Raw genomic sequence first — 22,876 nt, 5'->3', positions numbered from 1 at the left:
CTCACTTTTTATATAATATAATTCACTTTTTGTATCACATCATTTACTTTTTACTACTATTTAAATAAAAAAATTACTACAAAATAAAATTTTTTCACTTTTCAATACAATTTTTTTGACTTTTCTATACAAATCATTATTTTTTTTTTAATTTTTTTTATTGTAAATAGTGCCATAAAAAAACCATGTTGTTTAACAATCAAGGCCATAGGTTTTATCCTCGTGATCAATATGACCAAACAAAAAGGACCAACAAAAGATTTGGTGACGACGCAAATGCGAATTGTGTTAATGAAACTATTGACATCCATGGTATACATCGATGTCAATATATATATTCACATGTGAAATATATATATATATATATATATATATATAGAGAGAGAGAGAGAGAGAGAGAGAGGGAGAGAGAGAGAGAGAGAGAGATGGAGCCTGGAGGGGAGGGGGGACGGCTGGTTTCCTAGTGCCACAGGATGCAATTCAAAGTCAACAGGGGGTTGACTAATTTGATCTTGTGTTTCCACAGATCGACTCAAAATATTTCTGCATTTAACCCATGATGATCAGAAGCTATAGCTAGCCAGCTACTTTAAAGGTAATCACATAGTATAGAGATAGATAGAGGTGGTAGCCTTTATATAAACAAACCTCCCTGGCCTCTTTTCAGTATTTCAAAACATAAAGAAAGAAAGAAAGTAAGCCCTGGAGGACATAATTAGTTAGAGGGGTTTAAGGATGATGATTAAGGTTAAAAAGTTGATTATAATGAGGTTGATGGGTCTGAAAAAGTATTTTGTCGGGATGATGAAGGACAAAGAAGGTGGATTAGAAGTCTAAACCTAAATCTATTACAAAAAAGAAAAGAAAAAAGATGAATAGTTTGTACTTAGTACTGCATGTGTGTAAAAGGTCATATATATATATAACATGTCTGTTGCTTGGGTCCAACAGTTGGGGTTTTGTTTGTGGACCTTTGAGACCTGTTCAAAGATGGGGTTTTTATGTCCATCCAGCCGTTTCTTCTAATTTTAAGAAAAACTAGTTTCGAAACGTCTCTCTCTCTCTCTATAATAATATTTATTTATTATTATTATTATGTGGGGATGTTACAGTGGGGGTGATGGCTTTTGTAAGTATACGAAGGATTGAATGTTTCAATGGGCCAATGATATCAGTGGAGTCACCGACCTTGTGGCTGATGAGACATTTTGGGAATCTACCATTGCAAATTAACACATAGCATTTGGAATTCTTGAAAAGACCACTGTTGCCAATATGCCTTGTTTTCTTCTTCGCCAATATGCCTTGTTTTCTTCTTCCTAACTTGTTAATTATTCTATGTTGGGTTGAGGGATTTATCTTTACATTATGTGATTCATAGCATGTGGCACTCGTATATATTTTTAAAAGTACATAGTAGAATTATATATATATACTTTCAAGACATATATCAATTTAATAAATCGAATTTCATATATATACCACTGTTGCCAATTTGCCACGCCACCATTTTATTGACGTGTCATTAGCAACAGAGTCACTAAATCCTATTCCTTTTTCTTCCTTTGTGTTCCTTCATTATCAAGCTTTTTTCTCATTCTCTATTATAATTCTACTCTATATTTGGAGAAATAATCTTCCTCCCTATCTCATTTTCACACATTTTTATATTCATTTCCCAATCTCCATCTCTTAATTTCTCTTTCTCCACATGGGTGCTTTTGAGGATAAAAATATAATAAAAATTATATTGAAAAGTCCACATAACCCCCTCAAACTACCATCCAATTGACAATGTCCCCCCCAAACTTTCAATTGTGACAATGTCCCCCTTAAACTACCAAAAATTGTCAATGTTCCCCCCAATGACGAAACTACCCTTAATAAAATAAAAATAATAAATAATAAAACTTCTAGAAAAAACCTAAAACTAATTAAAAAAAATCCAAAGGGTAGAAAATTAAAAATTAAAAAAAAAAAACTTTTTATAAGAAAAAAATTAATAAATTTAGATTTTTTTTGTTATAAAAATTTTGTTTTTTTTATTTTGTTTTATAAATTTTTTAAAATAAAAATTTCCGTTTTAAGAAAAAAAATATTCATTTTTTTTTTAAAGAAAATATTCTTATAAAAAAATTAAAAAATCTCGTTTAAAAACTATTTTTTTTTTTTTAAAAAAAAATTGTTCTTTTGAAATTATTATTATTTTTTTAATTTATAAGGGTATTTTTGTCTTATTAAGAAATATATAAGGGCATTTTGATCTTTTTGTTAGTTTCGAGGGGAACATTGACAATGTTTTGGTAGTTTAGGAGAGACATTGTCACAATTGAAAGTTTGGGGGGGACATTTTCTATTAAGTGGTAGTTTGAGGGGGTTATGTGGACTTTACCCAAAATTATATTTAGATATAATAGAGACAGATTTAGAGAGTTTATTGCATAATGCTTTTGAAAAGTTGCTAGTTAAACTTTAAAAAAGCGAGTTTTTTAGCCAATTTTAACTAAAGAATAGAGAGTTCAATGAAAATGCTCTAAACTTTAAAGGGTAGCACGTACTTTTGGTTCCCTTGCTATTATTTTAACAAATAATGATTTCTCTTTCCTCTCTCTTTCTTCAATCATTTATTTGAAAGAATATTTAAATGGTATAAAGAAATGATAAATAAAGTTATTGTAAATTTTATTTGAATAGAAAAAAAAAATTCTTGAAAATTTAAGAAAAATTTGTGCTAGTGCTCTAAAAAAACCATTACATATGTTGGAGTTGCTATGCATCCTGTCGGTTTTACACTTTCACTATCATGGGAGATGGATATTACAGTATTGAATTATATCTACTCATTTTATATATATATATATATATATATATATATATATCTATTTGCCCTCTCTTAAAATAGATGAAATTATCTAAATATGAAATTATTATCTATTTAACTTTAAGTAATGCTAGGGACCATCATTTTATCCTCCTAAAGTTGACGTGGCTTTCAAAATTATAATTGGATCAAAATTCAAGTATGATTCATCCAAAATTTAATGGTGATTTTAAAAGTCACATCAGCTTTAAGAAGATAAAAAGATGGTCCCTAGCATTACTCTTTAACTTTTTATATCCTATCAAATATTAACCCACTTTTTTTTTCTCAAAATTTCTACTCACATCTTCTTCATTTTTTTCATAAATGAACACATCTTGTTGTCCCATTTAAGTTTTTTTTAGTCTCTATTTCACTAAAATACGTGTTATTTATAAGAGTAATAATATAAAGAGGACTAGAGTCCCCTTAGACTCTTCTCAAGTGTGATGTATTTTTTAAAATTACTATTAAATTTGAGATGATCATTATTTAATTGATGTATTGGTAGTTTAATTTAATATACAACCAAAAACACAATACATTTAAAACGATTTTTACCTTCTTTTTTTGTAAGATAGAACAATTTTTACCTTTAGATCACATTGGATTCACACTTTTTTAAAAAAGGAAAAAAAAAATTATCTCTCAAAACACATTAATAAAGAAAACCTACATGATAGATGACAGCAGGAGAATATATATATATATCACCCTAATAAATTCTCCACATGAAGTTGGGAATTTGGGAATAGTGCAAATGGCTAGTGGCCTAAATATATATCATATATATCGATCGATCAGCCTAGCTAGCTAATATGTTGATTCAAATTGCAGCCAAGGACAAACTAAATAAATAAATTATATATATATTAAAGAAAGACTCCCTGAGGGCTGAGAGAGAAAAACATTTATTAACATGTACTGCTCCGAAAAAAAAAAAAAAAAAAAAAAAAAGCAAGAGTGGGATTTTTGGTGGTCCATGCTTCCCTTAAAAATAAAACCCTAGTTTTAGTATGGGAATCATAATTGAATCAGACAGTTGCCCCACGTTCGTGCATGACAAGCTAGCCTATGACACTCCCCAGAAGAGAACAAAATTAAACTGGGATTCTCCCAGCAATATTGTACATGGTTTTTGTCTTCCAATCCATCCATGTGAAGCTGGACTTTATTTATTTAATTAAACTAATCATTTTCTTTGCCTCTCATTGATCATATGCCCACCCTTTGTCCATGTCCACGATTGCCCATCCCATTATTTATTAAATATTAAATTAAATTAACAAACAACACATACACAGGATGTTCATATTTCTTGGTCCTGTTTTTATATTTGTCTCAAGTCCCTCCTAACTGTCATCACCCCCCACTTATTTATATATTTATATATTTGGGTGTTGATCTGCACGCGGGACACTTGCCTAAGCATCTGACGCCTCTCAATGTCAGCCGTCCACCGGCAACGTCACCGGTTACGTTCATCTACATACATGGACGGCTATGATCACCATGACACCTGTCTTTTGTCCTAAATTATCACATAAATTAATATAAATCAAATTGGAGGGTCCACACGTAAACGAGTTTATCTATCTCTCTGTTCTCGAGTTTCCCAATTTTTAAGGTTAATCTGGATGAACTCTGATCATTCAAGAATTGCTACAGAACTTCATATATATATGGCTAATTACATTGGTTTAGTATTAACGAAGAAATTTCAACATAAATCTGCATGCATATATATATAGTGTTTCAAAAGAAGGGAAAAATTTGGAGGGAAATGTGAAAAAGCGTCATAAATGATACTATAGAGTACAACATACATTGGAAACTGAGTAATAAATTAATTAATGATAGGATTATTAATTAAGGCCTTGAAATGTGTGTGACGTGGCCCTTTCCCATGTGAAATAAATGACTTTGCTTCTAATGAGAAGTTGTTTAGAGGCATTTTTGCCTTATTTGCGGGATCGCTTAGAGATCCCAATGCCACCCCCCCACCCCCCTTTATGTGTATTTCAAGTTCAACAAAACCTTTGTGTTACACACGTTTCTCTTTTGTGTGCTTGTAATCTTTTCTGCTTAATCATAAACTTCCCTTTTGATTATAGAAGAATTTAAAAATAAAAAATATAGAATAGTCAAGGATTTATCATGCAGCATATATATAGCTAGATATCAATTGATCATAAGGTTCTGTTTTGGAGTTTATTCCAGAGTTACTAAATTATATGAATCTCTTCAAGGTGTAGGTAGATGTTAAGAACCTACCTTTTATTTGACTAGAAGTTACACTCTACCTTTTGAGGCTACTATTTTTTTTGTTTATTTATTTTTCCATATACCAAAAAGGACGCTGGTAATAGGTCATCAACGTCCACTTTGGGTGTAGGTTGTTGACCCTCCATTAGAATAATTATAAATAAATAAATTGAAAATCGAGTAAGTATCAATGTTGATCTAAAAGTCACTACAAGAAATTAGGTCTTTAGGGGCGACTCAAAGTCGCCCCTAAAGGTCCTAAAGTGGACGCTGTTGCCAACAGCGTCGACTTTTCGACCCTAAAGGTGTCGACGCTAATAGTCCGACCCTAATGATCAAATGTTTGATTATCAGGGTCCACTTAAAAGTCGACCCTAATGATCACTTTTAGCGTCCACTTTATCGACCCTAAAAGTCACAATATTTTGACCCTAAAGATGATGTACACGGAAGAGAAAGTCGACCCTAATAGGCAAGCATTAGCGTCCACTTTTAGTTAACCATTAGGGTCCACTTTGTCGACCCTAATGGTCCTTAAAAAAAAAATAATAATAATAACTATCAGCGTCCAAACTAAAGTGGACGCTGATAGTTAACCATTAGCGTCCACAAAGTGGACCCTAATGGTCCTCAAAAATTAAAAAAATAAATAAAAATAAAAAAATAAAAAAAATAAAAAATTAACTATTAGCGTCCAAACCAAAGTGGACGCTAATAGTTAACCATTAGCGTCCACAAAGTGGACCCTAATGGTCCTAAAAAATTTAAAAAAAAAATAATCTGCGATCGATCGCACTTGGAGTGCGATCGATCGCAGTACCAGTAGGTTTTCGACATTTTGCGATCGATCGCAGTTGGAGTGCGATCGATCGCAAAATATAAAAAACCTGCTTGAAAACCCTCTGGTACTGCGATCGATCGCACTTGGAGTGCGATCGATCGCAGAACCAGGGAACACTGGTATGAGTAACATACATCGGCTAACTCCTAACCACAATACTTCTAACATATATCAATAACAGTCCCACTAATACATGTTAACTCCAATATAATGAAGTAACAAAGTGAGACATCTACAGTCCCAAGACAATCATTGAAAAAATGCCCGCCTCCAAAGATGAAAGATAAGCGTCTGCTTTTCATATAAATGTAGATTTCCCGCAAGAAGATTGCCACCAAACTAAATTGGCAAGCAATAAAAAAAGGTGGTCCTCTCATCCAACCTAGCGTTGGGCAGGTTTCAAATCATCTCTTTTAGGGAATTTTTGGTGAGTAGGGGGAAGGGTGCCTTCCCTGTAGATTTTGACAGTTACAGGCAGCAAAGAGACATTAAAACAGCTACAATATAAACTTTCTTAACCCACATTTGCCTATATTATAACAAAAACCTACTATCATTGTTTGTTGAAACTGGCACCACAATCCCTATGGACCGCCAAGATTAAACGACCACACACACATGTATCTACTGGAAAATATACCCCAGTTTCTGGGTATTTGGTCAACTTCAATTATAAATAATTTCTGGCACTGCACCTCCTTTTGACATTCAAAAGTGATAATGATTCAGATGAAGAGCAGCTTTTCCTTAATAATTCACTCTCCCATAATAATTTAGTGCATGCATGTGTGTTAAAGGATGAAAAATGAGCATGAATAGTGCTTGTCTCTTCAAGATATCAGAATAAGAATATCAAAAAATATGGGAGAGTGAGAACTGAGAACAGAATGCTTACATAGCAATGTTGAAGAAAACAACAAAACTGGCGCTTCTAAATAAGGCACTTTGTGGAACAGATTTTCCTTTGTAAGAGTAAAACAGAGACAAAAACCCAGCCACAGTAGTAGCAATGAGAAATGCTACAGACAAATACCCCAAAACGACAGTTGGATCAGAGGGGTTCTTGCAGATAACAACACCTTTCCCTGTTATTGGAGTTCCAGCTGCTGGCTGCAGAGATTAGAGAGAACAAGACGAATACTCAGACAGCAACCAAGAAACAATATAACCATTAAAAGAATGGAGAATATTTAGCTTCAATGGACAAATCATTCAAAGCATAAAAATAAGTAACTAAAGGTCAGAGCAAGTTGTGCTCCACTTCTTGGACTCCTATAAAATGTAATTTTTAATACATTTTATAACTTTACCGGAAATGGGTGTCAAGTTATTCATCAAAAGGAAATGGGTGTCAAGTCAACCGGTGCTACTCAGCTCTTCTCCTTGTACAATCCATCGTATGTGTAAACTTTACCGGTGTAACTGCTTTTAGATTCATGGCCACGAATGACTCTAACAGGCACATGTTGCTCCACACAGTTCTGCCATTGAGCACATAGCAGGTACAAGTCAACTAATATGATTTCAAATTCAGAAGGCATTCAACACACTCACTGATTCTTGTGCTAAACTGATTCTTGCTCATAATATCACTTAGAGCTTCTGGGCTAAAAGCAGAATGACTTACCCAACAAAATTAAAAATAAAAGCAGAATGGATCAACAACTAGTGAGAGTGTGTTGATCTGATCCACACACTCTCACTGGTCAACATGACAACAATATCACTTTGAGCTTCTGGTTAAAAGGAGAACAGATCAGAAAGTACCATTGCAGGTAACAATAGAAAATCACTTTTTTTTACAAGTAACAATAGACAAAGGACTTAGGAGAGCTATAAAATACACACCTTGAGCGCCAAATTTCCACGCTCCATCTTTTGGTCTTGGATCTGATGCTTATTGCCAGTTAAATTATGTCCACCTTGACCAGTATACACAACATCATCAGCATTATCAAGGTCATCTTCATACATCCCGGACAAAACAATGGCAACTGCAATTGGGAACGTGTAGTTCCTATACTCCTATTTAGGAAAAAAAAAATTTCCTCATCAATTCTAGTTTAATTCTGATTACTAAGTGGAAGAACATTAAATTTCTAACTACATCAACAAGAAGAAAGACTACTCAGTCAGGAATAGCCTTTAATTATTCAATCCTTGGTTTACAGAAAAGCAGCATTAACACAATAGATAACATGACACACATTAGGCTAGAACAAGAAAAACTTATACACCAAGAAAACTGTAAATAGGTTGGCCTTGTTTTCTTTTGATTGTTATATGCATACAATCAAGTTGCAAATCACTAGCACTAGTACTGTGGAACAGTCAAAACTAAGATCTCTAGTTCCCAAGGCAGAGCCTCAACTAACTATGCTATGTTTGCGGGTGGTAAATAGCTTAGCATCCCTAGATAGAATGGTCCTAATAGGCACTAAAAGCTTTAGGTACATAAACCATAAGCTATTGAGAAGTGTAAGGATCATGAGCTGCAAATTAGCTTGAGCAATATCATTTCACAAGGCTTTGAAAAACATAAAAGACATTCCAGTACCACCTCTGTGACTACCAAACAAGTAAACAAAAAGTAATCAACTACTTATTCGTCCACGCATTGACTGATAAATTTCAGAAGAGTATTTAATATGAGAAGGCCTTATTGGCTTATATCAATCATGTATTCAATCAAAATGAACAGAACTCCAACTCAAATCAAAAATGAAAATTTACAAGAAGAAAATTTATTGGCTGCCAATTGATTGCATTCTTAGACATCCCTAATCAAAGAGCAACATGATTAAATTACCCCTTTACTGTAACTCTGCCCCATATAATCAATCCCGTTCAGCCAGTGACTGTGAAAACCAACAGCAACCATTTCAGCCCGTGCATAGAACTGATGCCCAACCTTAATTCCTGTCATCAAGAGCACTTATTAACACCTCTTAATAAATGGTTTTCACATTGATAGTGCAAAAGTCAAAATCAAATATTATAGGATGATAAACAAGCAAACTGCTACTAAAACACATATAACCAGAAAAGCAATGTAAGAAAAAGCAACAAACCTGGAACATCACCAATTCTTTTCACAGGGTTCAAGATTTCGTTAGCCTCCATCATCTGCCAGATAGTTCCATTTGGAAGAAAAATGGTTGAATTACATCAGAATGTGATAATTACAAAGATTTCACAATCATATTCTCCACAACCAACACAATCTACCATTCCAAAAATTATTATATAACAATGATGGACACAAGAACTAATATCATTGCCACATTATCATCACCATTATCAATGCAATTAATAACCCTTTTTCCTTTTGATGAATAACTTGGCACCCATTTCTAATACAATTATTTGGTTGGTCAATAAACATCTCCTCGTTCGGAACAAGGAACATCAACCACTTTCTCAGAAACCAAACAGAGAGTAACCCACACTGCATTGCAAACTCTTGACAAAATAAAGTCAGAGAAATGCTTAAGAGCAAATAAGAACGTGCACATTGGTGATTAAAGCCTGAAACTACATATATGACTGAATGCCGCAATGAAATCCGTGGGTTCCCAACGCCAAATTAGAATTACCCAATTCAGATTTGAGATACTCAACATAAATCTCCAAACACAAATCAAAGTCAACTACAAAATCTAACCCAACAAAAATGAGAAATAATAAAAATCAAGGTCACACCACTCTTCTCAGCAACCGAAATCCACCTCAAGCAAATTCAATATTATCAAAAACTAATCCAAATCTTCTACAACAACAAGAACACCGGCCACAAAAATTGCAAAAATTTAAAGTTTAAAGAGGATACCTTGAGGATTTTTCTCCCCTTCTTTTTCTTTTTCTTCTCTGGTTTCCCCGAACGATCCACCCTCTCTCCCCTCTCTCTTTCTTTCTCTCTCCCCCTCTCTCTCTCTCCCTCTTTCAGCTTCTCAGCAAAGCCTTGTATGAAAGCTTTCGTCGGTTAAAGTTTGGGAGAGCAGCGGTAGAGAGATTGAGAGTGAGAGTGATGAGGGAGGTGAGTGAGAGGGGTGTTAGGAGGATTCTGGTGTTTTGAAGGTTTGGGGAAAAAAAAGACGCGGTTTATGAAATTTTTGATCCGAAAATTTCAGATACCCGCCACTAGTTGGCGCTTATTTTTCGCACTCAATAGGGGCGACTAAGTCGCCCCTAATGAGCCTCAAATTTATTTATTTTTTTAAAAAAAAATTATACTTATAATTTTTTAATTTTTATTTATTTTATTTATTTTTGTTTTTCTTTATTTTCTCCTGTAATATGTTTTTATTATTATAATATTAACTACTAATTTCCGTTTAATAAATTTTTATAATAAAGATCATTAAGTTGATATTTATCTTATAATTAATTATAAGATCAATACAAAATCCAAAGATAATATAACTAATGCACTAAGATAATATAAAAAGCTTATAGTTCAATTGAACCTTCAATTGTATTCAGTTTGATCGATCAATTGATCTTATCATGATCAATCTAACTAATTCATTAGGATCAATCGGATGTTTGATCGATCAATTGATTCTATTACGATCAATCGAACTAATTCACTAGGATCGATTGGATTTTCGATCAGATGCTTGATCTTATCACGATCAATCAAACTAATTCACTAGGATCGATTGGATGTTTGATCGATCGGATTTTCGATCGAACATTTGATTGATCATTTGATTCTATCACGATCAATCGAACTAATTCACTTGAATCGATCGGATTTTTGATCAGATGTTTGATCCTATCACAATCAATCGAACTAATTCACTATGATCGATCAGATGTTTGATCGATCATTTGATCTTATCACAATCAATCGAACTAATTCACTAGGATCGATCGGATGTTCGATCAAACATTTGATCTTATCACGATCAATCGAACTAATTCATTATGATTGATCGGATATTCGATCAAACCTTCAATTTCAATTGTTTCAATCATTTGATCTTATCACGATCAATCGAACTAATTTATTATGATTGATCGGATATTCGATCAAACCTTCAATTTCAATTGTTTCAATCATTTGATCTTATCACGATCAATCGAACTAATTCATTATGATTGATCGGATATTCGATCAAACCTTTAATTTCAATTGTTTCAATCATTTGATCTTATCACGATCAATCGAACTAATTCATTATGATTGATCGGATATTCGATCAAACTTTCAATTTAATTGTTTCAAGTTTCATCGATCATTTGATCCTATCATGATCGACTGAACAAATGTACTATGATCAACCGGATATTTGAATGAACCTTTAATTTCAATTGTTTCAATTTTGATTGTCACTTGATCCTATCATTTCATTGTATCACTATCAAAGTTGTTGTACATTATTCAATAAAAATTAAAATAAAATTAAAATAAAAAAAAAATTAAATTCTGCCTCTCTTTTAACATTCTGTTACTGCGATCGATCTCATATTGGGTGCGATCGATCGCAGTCACAGAATGAACACGTTTGTACATTCTGTGACTGAGATCGATCGCAAATTGGGTGCGATCGATCGCAATCACAGAAAGTACACGTTTGTACATTCTGTGACTGCGATCGATCGCACATTGGGTGCGATCGATCGCAGTCACAGAATGTACAAACGTGTTCATTCTGTGACTGCGATCGATCGCACCCAAGGTTAAAATTTTATTTCGTTATATTTAACGGTGCATATTGTGTCACTTTATTTGAAAATTTTAAACAATGTAGTGATATATACAAAATTTTAGTGGATGCTATTGGGCATCAAATTTTTTTTTTTTTTAATTTATTTATTTTTTTAATTTTCCTGCATACTCTTTAGGGTCGACTTTGTCGACCCTAATACTTAAGCATTAGGGTCGACTCTAGAGTCGACCCTAATGATCACTCTTCAGCGTCCACTCTTAGTGGACGCTATTGGTGGTTAAATGTATTTTTTTTTAATTTTTTTTTTAACTCCTGCACACACTCTTTAGGGTCGACTTTGTCGCCCCTAATACTTAAGTATTAGGGTCGACTCTCAAGTCGACCCTAATGATAACTCTTTAGCGTCCAAAAAAAGTGGACGCTATTGGTGGTTAAATGTATTTTTTTTTTAATTTTTTTTAATTCCTGCACACACTCTTTAGGGTCGACTTTGTCGACCCTAATACTTAAGCATTAGGGTCGACACTCAAGTCGACCCTAATGATAACTCTTTAGCGTCCACTCTTAGTGGACGCTATTGGTGGTTAAATGGATTTTTTTTTTAATTTTTTTTAATTCCTCCCCACACTCTTTAGGGTCGACTTTGTCGACCCTAATACTTAAGCATTAGGGTCGACTCTCAAGTCGACCCTAATGATAACTCTTTAGCGTCCACAAAAAGTGGACGCTATTGGTGGTTAAATGTATTTTTTTTTAATTTTTTTTAATTCCTGCATACACTCTTTAGGGTCGACTTTGTCGACCCTAATACTTAAGCATTAGGGTCGACACTCAAGTCGACCCTAATGATAACTCTTTAGCGTCCACTCTTAGTGGACGCTATTGGTGGTTAAATGGATTTTTTTTTTTAATTTTTTTTAATTCCTCCCCACACTCTTTAGGGTCGACTTTGTCGACCCTAATACTTAAGCATTAGGGTCGACTCTCAAGTCGACCCTAATGATAACTCTTTAGCGTCCACTCTTAGTGGACGCTATTGGTGGTTAAATGTATTTTTTTTTAATTTTTTTTAATTCCTGCATACACTCTTTAGGGTCGACTTTGTCGACCCTAATACTTAAGCATTAGGGTCGACTCTCAAGTCGACCCTAATGATAACTCTTTAGCGTCCACAAAAAGTGGACGCTATTGGTGGTTAAATGTATTTTTTTTTAATTTTTTTTAATTCCTGCATACACTCTTTAGGGTCGACTTTGTCGACCCTAATACTTAAGCATTAGGGTCGACTGTCAAGTCGACCCTAATGATAACTCTTCAGCGTCCACTCTTAGTGGACGCTATTGGTAAATAAAATGATTTTTTTTTTTAATTTTTTAATTCATCCATACACTCTTTAGGGTCGACAAAGTCGACCCTAATGATTAGGCATTAGCGTCGACTTTGAAAAGTCGACGCTAATGAGCTTTTTCCCGCCTTTTGAATATTTCCCGCGAGTATATTAGGGTCGAGTTATTAGCGTCCACCTTAGAGTGGACGCTATTATTCATCTTTTGGGTCGACTATTAGCGTCCACTTGGATGTGGACGCTAATACATAACTATTAGGGGCGACTTTCAAAAGTCGCCCCTAATAGTTGAGTATTAGGGGCGACTTTATAGTCGCCCCTAATGAGTCGCCCCTGATGACTCAGTTTCTTGTAGTGAGTGGACAATGATGACCTATCATCAGCTTCCACATAACATAGTTGACGCTGATAATAGGTCATCAACGTCCACTTTTGGTGGACGCTATTGACCCTCCCGTAAAATAGTTAAAATATAAAAATTGAAATCGAAAAGTATGAGCGTCGACTCAAAAGTGGACACTGATGATTATTTTTAGTTATTAGTTAGTTTTTCTAGTTTTATTTAATATATACATTATTTTCTATTATATATATATATATATAAAATTTATTTTTCATAATGTCCAAATACCTCAACATGTGATATGGATTAAGATCATTGATTGTTGTAATTCATTGAGCATCCTCACATTAGACATCATCATCCAGGTACAACTATGTAAGTTGAGGAATGTTGAGTATTTTCCATCTCCATTGACTCAAACTTCATCCTTCTCGTATGCTCAATAATTTAATTAGCCAAGTTACTAACTAATCCTCAAATTAAAGACATGAAACAACTAACAATAATATAGGGCAAACCGAATAACAACATAAAGATCTTAAAGCAAGGTCTGTAGTGGCAACCATACCACTCTTGGATTCTAGGAACAAACTCCCTATAAGAGTAATAACCGCGTAAGTCTAACGACTTAGTAAGTAAACCTCACAATTGAGTATGACATGAGCTCATTGTTATTATGCAGAAATAAACGTGCAGTTTTTGGTAAATATTGGAAATGAGGTGTTGTCTCCGTTAATACACTATAAAAGCATTGTTTGGTTAGTAAAAGACCGGCGACAATCACCTAAGTATTTTTAATGCAACCAAACTAATGTTTTATAGGCCATAACTATCATATATGGTCTACCCGAAATCTCAATAGGGTTGTGTCGTGCCAAACACTACTTAAATTAATAGATAATATTTAGTACGTTTTAACTCGCAAGTGCACAAGATCAAACAATAGTATAGTGTAGCAAGTACGAGGTCGATCACATGGAGATTGTTGATTTTATTTAGAATTAATTAAAAATTTCAACTTGTCACTGAATTGATATTGTGAAAAAGGAAATAAAAAGATAAATGAAAAAGGTAAAGACAAGCTTTGATATCCACCACTAATTATACTTAGATAATATAATAATATGTCAATGTTCCAATCATATTATAAATACTTAATGTTTGCCAACCTAAGGGTATGGGTGTCTACTCCTTAAGCTATTGATTTCCCTAAGTAACAAATTAGACATGGGTGTCTACTCTAATTCTTTTCTTTCTTAAAGGATTTAGCATGGGTGTCTACTAAGTTGTTCTTTAAGAAAGTATAAATCTGTGAAAATTGACAAACACATGAAGCCTAGGGCATAGGCGTCTACTCCCGGTTTTCCATGTTGATTAACCCAAGAACCCGGTGTGGATTTCTTTTGTTACTCTTATTAAACCCAGGACTCGATCATCAAAATTGATTTAATTAACTAGTCCATACCACATGCATATAATGGTCAGTCACATACATATGAGGAATTCAAGAAAATAGGAATTAATTAAGTTAAGCAACACAATATGATTATCACAAAGGCGCCAATATTGAAGTATTAAATAAACATAATTAGGGCTTCAATCTAGCCCTCCTTAAGAGTTAGTTATACATAATAAAAATAAAAGAAGAGGAAAAGGAAAAGAAAGAACCGAAAATCGCTCCTAAAAGTAGCCTCTAATTCCTCTCTCAAAGTTGCCTCCTTCAAATTGTGTATTGAATTGTGAGGTTTAGAGGTCTATTTATAGGGCTTAGGAGAGTCCTAGAAACCCTAGTAATCTTAGGAATTTCGGAGATTTAAGTCATAGTCCAATTAGGATAGAGAAAACCCAAGTCCAAATTGGAATAGGATTCGTCCAGAATTGTGTTCCTATCTTGTGGAGCAATTTTGGCATTGCAGCGCTCTGAATTAGGAAAATTCTATTTCACAATGATTTGTATAATTTTGAATTAGCTTTCCAATGCCGCGAATCACCTCAATCAGTTATTTGAGCTGAAAGTTATGATTAAAATACCAAGAGGTATGCAGAATCCAAATTTGAATCTAATCAGATTTTGACTCCAATTTGAGAAATTTCGATTTAATCCTTTCATTTATTTGATTAAACTTAACCATGATTGGTTAAGCTTAACCATATCTTCTAGGTCTTCCCAATTTGCCCTTTAAGCTTGGAACTTTTCCGGAAATGCTTTCTTTTCTTCCAAAAAGCTATAAAACAAAGAAAATACAAAAATGAAGTAAAATGACATAAATTAACCAAACTAAAGAATTAACACGTGTAAGTTAAGGGTTTAAAATATGAATATTTTAGCACTTAACAGGTTGGCGCTGTCCCGAGGGACCTGTAATACAATGCCGGTGCCCCGACCATTGTACGCTACCATCCATAGCACTAGCAGCCCAATTGAGTCCGACCTCGGGTGGCCTACGCTACAATTGATGTACGTCCTGTAGTGACTGCCCGTTAAGGCTACTCTGGTCATGAAACAACTATTGGATCTAAGACCCATATAATAACACACACATTTGACCATAGAATCAAGTCTATATAGTAAGCTCATGGCCATTATACTGCATATACCGGTTTACCATGTCATACAATGTATCTTATCAACTAGTTATTAAAGTAGTTACCAAGTTATTACAAAAAGTAGACATGCTCATATCATACGCGTGGTCAGTTAGTTAACATATCCCACATTTTTAAGGAAAGTGTTTGTAAGTGTTTATTTACCTCGTATACACGGTTGAGTCCTTCGACATCACGAATCGCTGCTATAACGAAACACGACTCATTGTCATAAGTAGCACTAGAGAACTTTACGAGGTTATATCTAACGAAAGGGATTGCTAAAACCTTTGTACACATTTATGGGGCTAAGGGGCATGTAACCCACTCTCTAGTCGAGCGCTCATTCCTTAGGGCGAGCGTTTGGCCAAGGGCTAGGTTTTAACAGAAATCTACAAAAAGGCTTCTACGCTTCTATCTAAGGCTATGGGTTGGTATCTTCTTTCCTAGGTTCAAAATAAACACCTATGCCACGAGATAACACAACAAAAAGAATCAAAGAAAAGTGTTTAAAAACCTTCTAAAACATTCTTTGTTTTGTTAAGAAATAGGCACATCCAAGTGCAAAACATGTTATCACGCAACTTTTAAAGAGAACAAGAATGAGGGTGGGTTGAAAACCTCTTGAAATCGTTCTTGGTTTTACAAGAAAATGGTACAAGAACTTGTTAATGGCATCTTGAAAGAAGGATTAAGAAGTCACTCTAGAAGATAGCTAGAGCTCCACACCTCCTCCTTCTCGAAGAACACTCACAAACCTCGTAAACTCTTAAAAGGTCTTAACTTAAGGGCTCGGGTTAATCAAAGAAGGTTTAGGCCACTTGTTTTAAGGTTTTGTTTTAAGGAATTATTAACCGGTTAAGAAATCTTTAACACTTAAATAAAAGGGTAATTTATCGGGGTATTACAGTAACACATCAATCATGATGATCTATCTTGATTATGTGAAGTCACTACAAGCATTATGGTCTTTAGCGACCAAACAAATAGCGGCGACTCAAAAGTCGCTGCTATTGAGGGGTCATTAGTGGCGACATTTTTAAGTCGCCGCTAATGACCCATCAATAGCGGCGACTTTTGAGTCGCCGCTAATAGTGGACACTTAAAACAAAAAAAAAAATTATTTAACAGCAACAAGTCGCCACTAATAATACCCCAAACAGTGGCGAGCATAAAGTCACCACTGATGAGGGTCAACAGCGGCGACTCTTGAGAATCGCCGCTGATTAGTGGTCATTAGCGGCGACTATAGAGTTGCCGCTATTGACATAAGAAAATTTTTTTAAAAAAAGTTTAAAACTCATTAGCGGCGACCATAAAGTCGCCGCTAATGAGGGTCAACAACGGCGACATATGGGGCCGCCGCTATTGATAGGATAAAAATAATTAAAAACTCATTAGCGGCGACCATAGAGTCGCCGCTAATGAGGGTCAATAGCTGCCACTTATGGGTCGCCGCTATTGACAGTATTAAAATAATTAAAAACTCATTAGCGGCGACTCTATGGGGGTCAACAGCGGCCACTTATGGGTCGCCGCTATTGACAGTATTAAAATAATTAAAAACTCATTAGCGGCGACCACGAAGTCGCCGCTAATGCCCCTGAAAAAAAAAATTAAAATTAAAAAATTAAAAAACTTAAAAAAATAATAAATATTTGGGCGATGCTATTGACCCTACATATATAATAGAAAAAATTATTTACCAAAAATTCACCACCAATAATATGTCATTATTTCTTTTATATTGATCATTGGTGAAATTTTTCTATTCTTATTTTATATAAAAAATCAAAATTAATTTTTTCTTTTAAAGAAAACAAATTCTCCTATTAATTATTATTGAATTTTTTTATTTCTTATTCTTATTTAAATGTTTGATCGAACAACCTACCGATCTTGGTGAATTAATTCAATTGATCGTGATAAGATCAAATGATCGATCAAACATCTGATCGATCTAAGTGAATTAGTTTAATTGATCGTGATATGATCAATTGATGATCAAACATCAATCCTAATGAATTAGTTCAATTGATCATGATAGGATCAAATGTTCGATCGAACATCCAATCGATCCTAGTGAATTAGTTCGATTGATCTTGATAAGAACAAATGATTGATCGAACATCCGATCGATGCTAATGAATTAGTTCGATTGATCGTGATAGGATCAAATGTTCGATCAAACATCCAATCGATCTAAATGAATTAGTTCGATAGATTGTGATATGTTTAAATGATCGATCAAACATCCGATCGATCCTAATGAATTAGTTCGATTGATCGTGATAGGATCAAATGTTTGATCAAACATTTTATCGATCCTAATGAATTAGTTCGATTGATCTTGATAGAATCAAATGTTCGATCGATCTTACTGAATTAATTCGATTGATCGTGATAAGATCAAATTATCGATCAAATATCCGATTGATCCTATTGGATTAATTCGATTGATCGTGATAGGATCAAATGATCAATCAAACATCCGATCGCTCCTAATGAATTAGTTAGATTGATTGTGATAGGATAAAATGATCGATCAAACATCCGATCAATCCAGGTAAATTAGTTCGATTGATCGTGATAGGATCAAACGATCGATCACACATCTGATCGATCCTAAGGAATTAGTTCGATTGATCGTGATAGAATCAAATAATCGGTCAAACATCTTATCGATCCTGGTGAATTAGTTCGATTGATCGTGATAGGATGAAATGATCGATTAAACATCCGATCGATCCTAATGAATTAGTTCGATTGATCGTGATAGGATTAAATGTTCGATCAAACATCTGATCAATCCTAGTGAATTAGTTCGATTGATCGTGATATGATCAATTGATAGATCAAACTGGATACAATTGATGGTTCAATCGAATATTCAATAGAACTGCAAGCTTTTTATATTATCTTAGTGCCTTAGTTATATTGATCTTGTATTATCTTTGAATTTTGTATTGTTTTATAATTAATTATAAGATAAATATCAACTTAATGATTTTTATCATAAAAATTTATTAAACGGAAATTTTTAGTTAATATTATAATAATAAAAACATATTACAAGAGAAAAATTAAAAAAACAAACATCCGATCGATCCTAGTGAATTAGTTCGATTGATCGTGATATGATCAATTGATAGATCAAACTGGATACAATTGAAGGTTCAATGGAACATTCAATTGAACTGTAAGCTTTTTATATTATCTTAATTAGTGCCTTAGTTATATTGATCTTATATTATCTTTGGATTTTATATTATTTTATAATTAATTATAAGATAAATATCAACGTAATGATCTTTATTATAAAAATATGAGGTGGCACAAAGATGAACGAAAAAATGACGGCAACACTCTAGGACACCCAACGGATGGTCTTGCATGGAAAGAGTTTGATAAAGAACATGAATGGTTTGCTCGTGATTCCCACAACGTGCGACTTGGTTTGGCAAGTGATGGTTTCAACCCATTTGGTAATATGAGTACCACATACAGCATATGGCTAGTAGTATTAATGCCGTACAATTTACCTCCATGGATGTGTATAAAGGATCCAAATATGATATTGTCCTTAATTATCCCTGGTCGCACAGCACCTGAAAATGACATTGATGTGTATTTGCGACCTTTGGTTGATGATTTGCATGAATTATGGAATGAAGGTGTAACCACTTACGATTCTTTGACTAAAGAGACATTTCAGTTGCATGCAGCATTACTATTAACCATAAACGATTTTCCCGCGTATGGAAACTTGTCTGGTTATTCTACGAAGGGAAAGCTGGCGTGTCCGGTATGTAACAAAGATACAATGTCTTATAGGTTGAAGTATGGGTCTAAAGAGTGTTACATGTGTCATTGTAGGTGGCTTCGTCAAGACCATGTGTGGCGCCAAGAAAGAGAATTGTTTGATGGTACAGAGGAGCATAGATTGGAACCTGAAGAAATGTCCAGAGATCAACTGTTGCAACAACTAATACATGTTGAACATGTGTAGTTTGGGAAACATATTAGGAACAAGAGAAAGCATCGCACAAGTGATGGTGATATAAATGTGTCGAATTGGAGGAAGAAAAATATTTTCTTTAAGTTGCCTTATTGGTCAACATTGAAACTACAACAATTTAGATGTCATGCACATTGAGAAGAACATATGTGATAGTATCTTGAGAAGAACATATGTGATAGCAAACGCACGAAGAGATTTATGTGAGATGGGTATACGTAAAGAATTACACTTGCAAGCAAATGGTGCAACCACCAAGATGCTACTTGCGGCGTACACTTTGACAAGAGATGAGAACAACCAGTTATGTGAGTGGCTGAAATGTGTAAAATTTCCTGATGAGTATGCGTCTAATATTGGTCGATCTGTGAACAAGCTTCCTGGCAGAATATCGGGAATGAAAAGCCATGATTGTCATGTTTTCTTACAGCGCTTACATCCTGTTGCGATTCGTGGAAAATTAACGCCTGAAATAGAAAAAACATTGATTGAGATGAATAATTTTTTACGCAGTTGTGTGCACGGACATTAAAAGTAGATATCTTGAAGCAAATGAAGGTCGACATTGTCGTGATTCTATGCAAGATGGAACAAATATTTTCACCAGCATTTTTTGATGTTATGGTCCATCTAGCGGTTCATTTACCTCGTGAGGCTGAGCTTGGGGGACCAGTACAAAACCGTTGGCTGTATCCAATGGAAATGACGCTTGGTAAACATAAGAGGAAGTTGCGAAAAAAAGCGCGACCGGAGGCTTCAATTGCTGAGGCTTATTTAGTTGATGAGTGTTTGACGTTTTGCTCCATGTATCTTTGTGGGATTGAGAGAAGATGGAGCCGTGAAGAGCGAAATGCTGGCGGCTGTTTGGAAGAAACAGAACAAGACCTTGATGTGTTCTTTCAGCGAGTTCGACCGTTGGATGCGGCAAAATATGTGACACTTGATGAGAACATTTTTGCGAGGGCTCGATGGTATATACTTAGCAACTGTAAGGAAACAGTTTCATACTTGCAGTAAGTGTATAATTGTGGGTTCCTGATCCGATTCTCTTTTGTTTAATCATGACACTAGATGATTACTAATGACAAACACTTTTCTACATAGTGAACACTATCAGATGATCGAACGGGGAGGTGGCCATGACATTGAGAAGAAGCATGAGGCCACATTTGAGCGCTAGTTTCGAGATAATATATACAGTGGTGGACGTAATGCAGAAAATGTCCCAGAACAATTATATTATCTTTCACTCGGGCTTAATCATCAAGTTAGATCATATAGAGGTTGCATTGTGAATGGGGTTAGGTTCCATACAAAAGAATGTGCAGAAACTCGTACTACCCAGAGAAGTGGTATTGTTGTGAAAGGCGGGTACAACACGTCAGACGATGAGTACTATGGTGAGTTGAAGAGCATTTTTGAGTTACGTTACCATGGCCGAAATCGGGTGTATCTATTTGAGTACGATTGGTGGGACACTGGGAGTAATACGCGGGGAATAAGAAAAGAACAAGGTTTTACAATTGTGAATACCTCTCGTAAATGGTATGAGTCCGATCCGTTCATATTAGCAATTTTATATATACACACACACTGCTTTAATTTTATTGTCCTTTAGATATATCATAATTTTAGTTCATACCTGGTGGTACCGACCATTAGCCTCGTTAGCAAAATATGAATCCAGCTTTAAGATTATCTTTTTGGGGTTATCCCACATTGGTTGTAGAAGTGGCTGGTGGTCAGTTTATAAGTGTGAGAAAAAGCCTCACCTCTTGAACTAGCTTTTAGGGTTGAGAGAGGCCCAAGATTACCCAACACTGGTATCAGAGCCGTGGTTACCTTCTTGGGACGGGTGTATGGACGCGTCGGGTTTAGAGCAACTCTTGATGTGAGACACTCTTGGAAATGTAAAAAGACTCACAAGCGGGGGGGAGTTGTGTCAATGTGAAGAGACTCACAAGTGAGGAGGAGATTGTTGTGAATGCACTTGTAAGTGTTGTGTCCCACATTGAGAAAATATAAAAGAAAAAATTGCTTAATATACCTAAGTGGACCTTAGCCCATTAGCTTAGGCTTTTGGGATAGAGTTGTGTTCAATTATGTATATTAATGTACTCTTGATAAAAACTCTATAACCACTTTATATTCCAACAATTATCCTAAGTGATCATCTTTTAATATTATTGTCATTTTTATTATTATAATAATTGTTCCGAGATCTCACTAATATAATTGATAAAGAGTAAAATAAACTGCATTTACATTTGTCCTCTGACAATCCTTAAGGCTTTCATTGAGCGACTTTAACCTCATGAATACCATGAGTAATTCTCTACACTTACTTTATTGATGCAAACCTCAATCGACTCGACACGCTTTTGAGACCCAACAAACAATATGGGAATACTGACCCAAAAAAGCTAAAATTCAGATTTTTGATAGAAAACCCCGACCCAACATTTATGAATGAAACGCGAACCAAATATATAACATAACAAACTTCGATCCAATGATTATAACTGAATCACAAACCGAAGGTATAAAGTTTGAACACCACAAGGAAGAATCCTTGATAAGTTCACAAGCTCTTTGAAGAACTAATAGAAGAAGCAAAACCTCAATTTTTTTTTGTTTTTTTTTTAATTTTCATTCATGATGTCCCCATTACAATGAGTGCATGCTATTTATAAAGAATGGCTGAAAATAAGACTACAAATTATTAAAACTGATCAACCCTAGATGCCTGCTATAGAAAAGGAAATTAACTTGGTTCCAACATAGGAAAGTAGATAAAAAAATGACTAAGTAATAGAAGCCTAAAATTAAGGTTGATTTGGGTCTGAAATTAGCAGCGTCCATGCCAAAAATAGACTGAAATGGACAATGAAATCACGCCTAAGGAAGGTCTAAAATAGGCAAGTCAATCAGCCAATTAATTGG

At 34.5% G+C, this 22,876-nt stretch overlaps 1 protein-coding gene and 1 pseudogene across 2 annotated transcripts; one reads left to right on the top strand and one right to left on the bottom strand.

Moving 5' to 3' along the window:
• Positions 1-6,772: 6,772 nt before the first annotated feature.
• LOC132167562 (histone-lysine N-methyltransferase, H3 lysine-9 specific SUVH4-like) lies at positions 6,773-10,083 on the bottom strand. Of its 2 annotated transcripts, XR_015909794.1 has the most exons (6): positions 9,796-10,083; positions 9,038-9,092; positions 8,776-8,885; positions 7,815-7,991; positions 7,277-7,447; positions 6,986-7,076 (listed from the first exon to the last, which is right to left on the bottom strand). XR_015909794.1 is itself a non-coding variant. In XM_088512288.1 (5 exons), the coding sequence occupies exons 2-5, from the start codon at positions 9,090-9,092 to the stop codon at positions 6,858-6,860; spliced, it is 561 nt and encodes a 186-aa protein (XP_088368414.1). In that variant the 5' UTR covers positions 9,796-10,083; the 3' UTR covers positions 6,773-6,857. The 2 variants fall into 2 exon arrangements, 1 of the variants encoding a protein (XP_088368414.1); XM_088512288.1 differs by lacking the exon at positions 7,277-7,447 and having other exon boundaries at positions 6,773-7,076.
• Positions 10,084-19,405: 9,322 nt separating this feature from the next.
• Positions 19,406-20,950, top strand: LOC148588203 (uncharacterized; annotated as a pseudogene).
• The last annotated feature ends 1,926 nt before the right edge of the window (positions 20,951-22,876 follow it).

This window comes from Corylus avellana, chromosome 1, assembly GCF_965113065.1.
Source record: "Corylus avellana chromosome 1, dhCorAvel1.hap1.2, whole genome shotgun sequence".
Lineage (NCBI taxonomy): Eukaryota > Viridiplantae > Streptophyta > Magnoliopsida > Fagales > Betulaceae > Corylus > Corylus avellana.
This window is presented reverse-complemented; position numbering and strand designations above follow the sequence as displayed.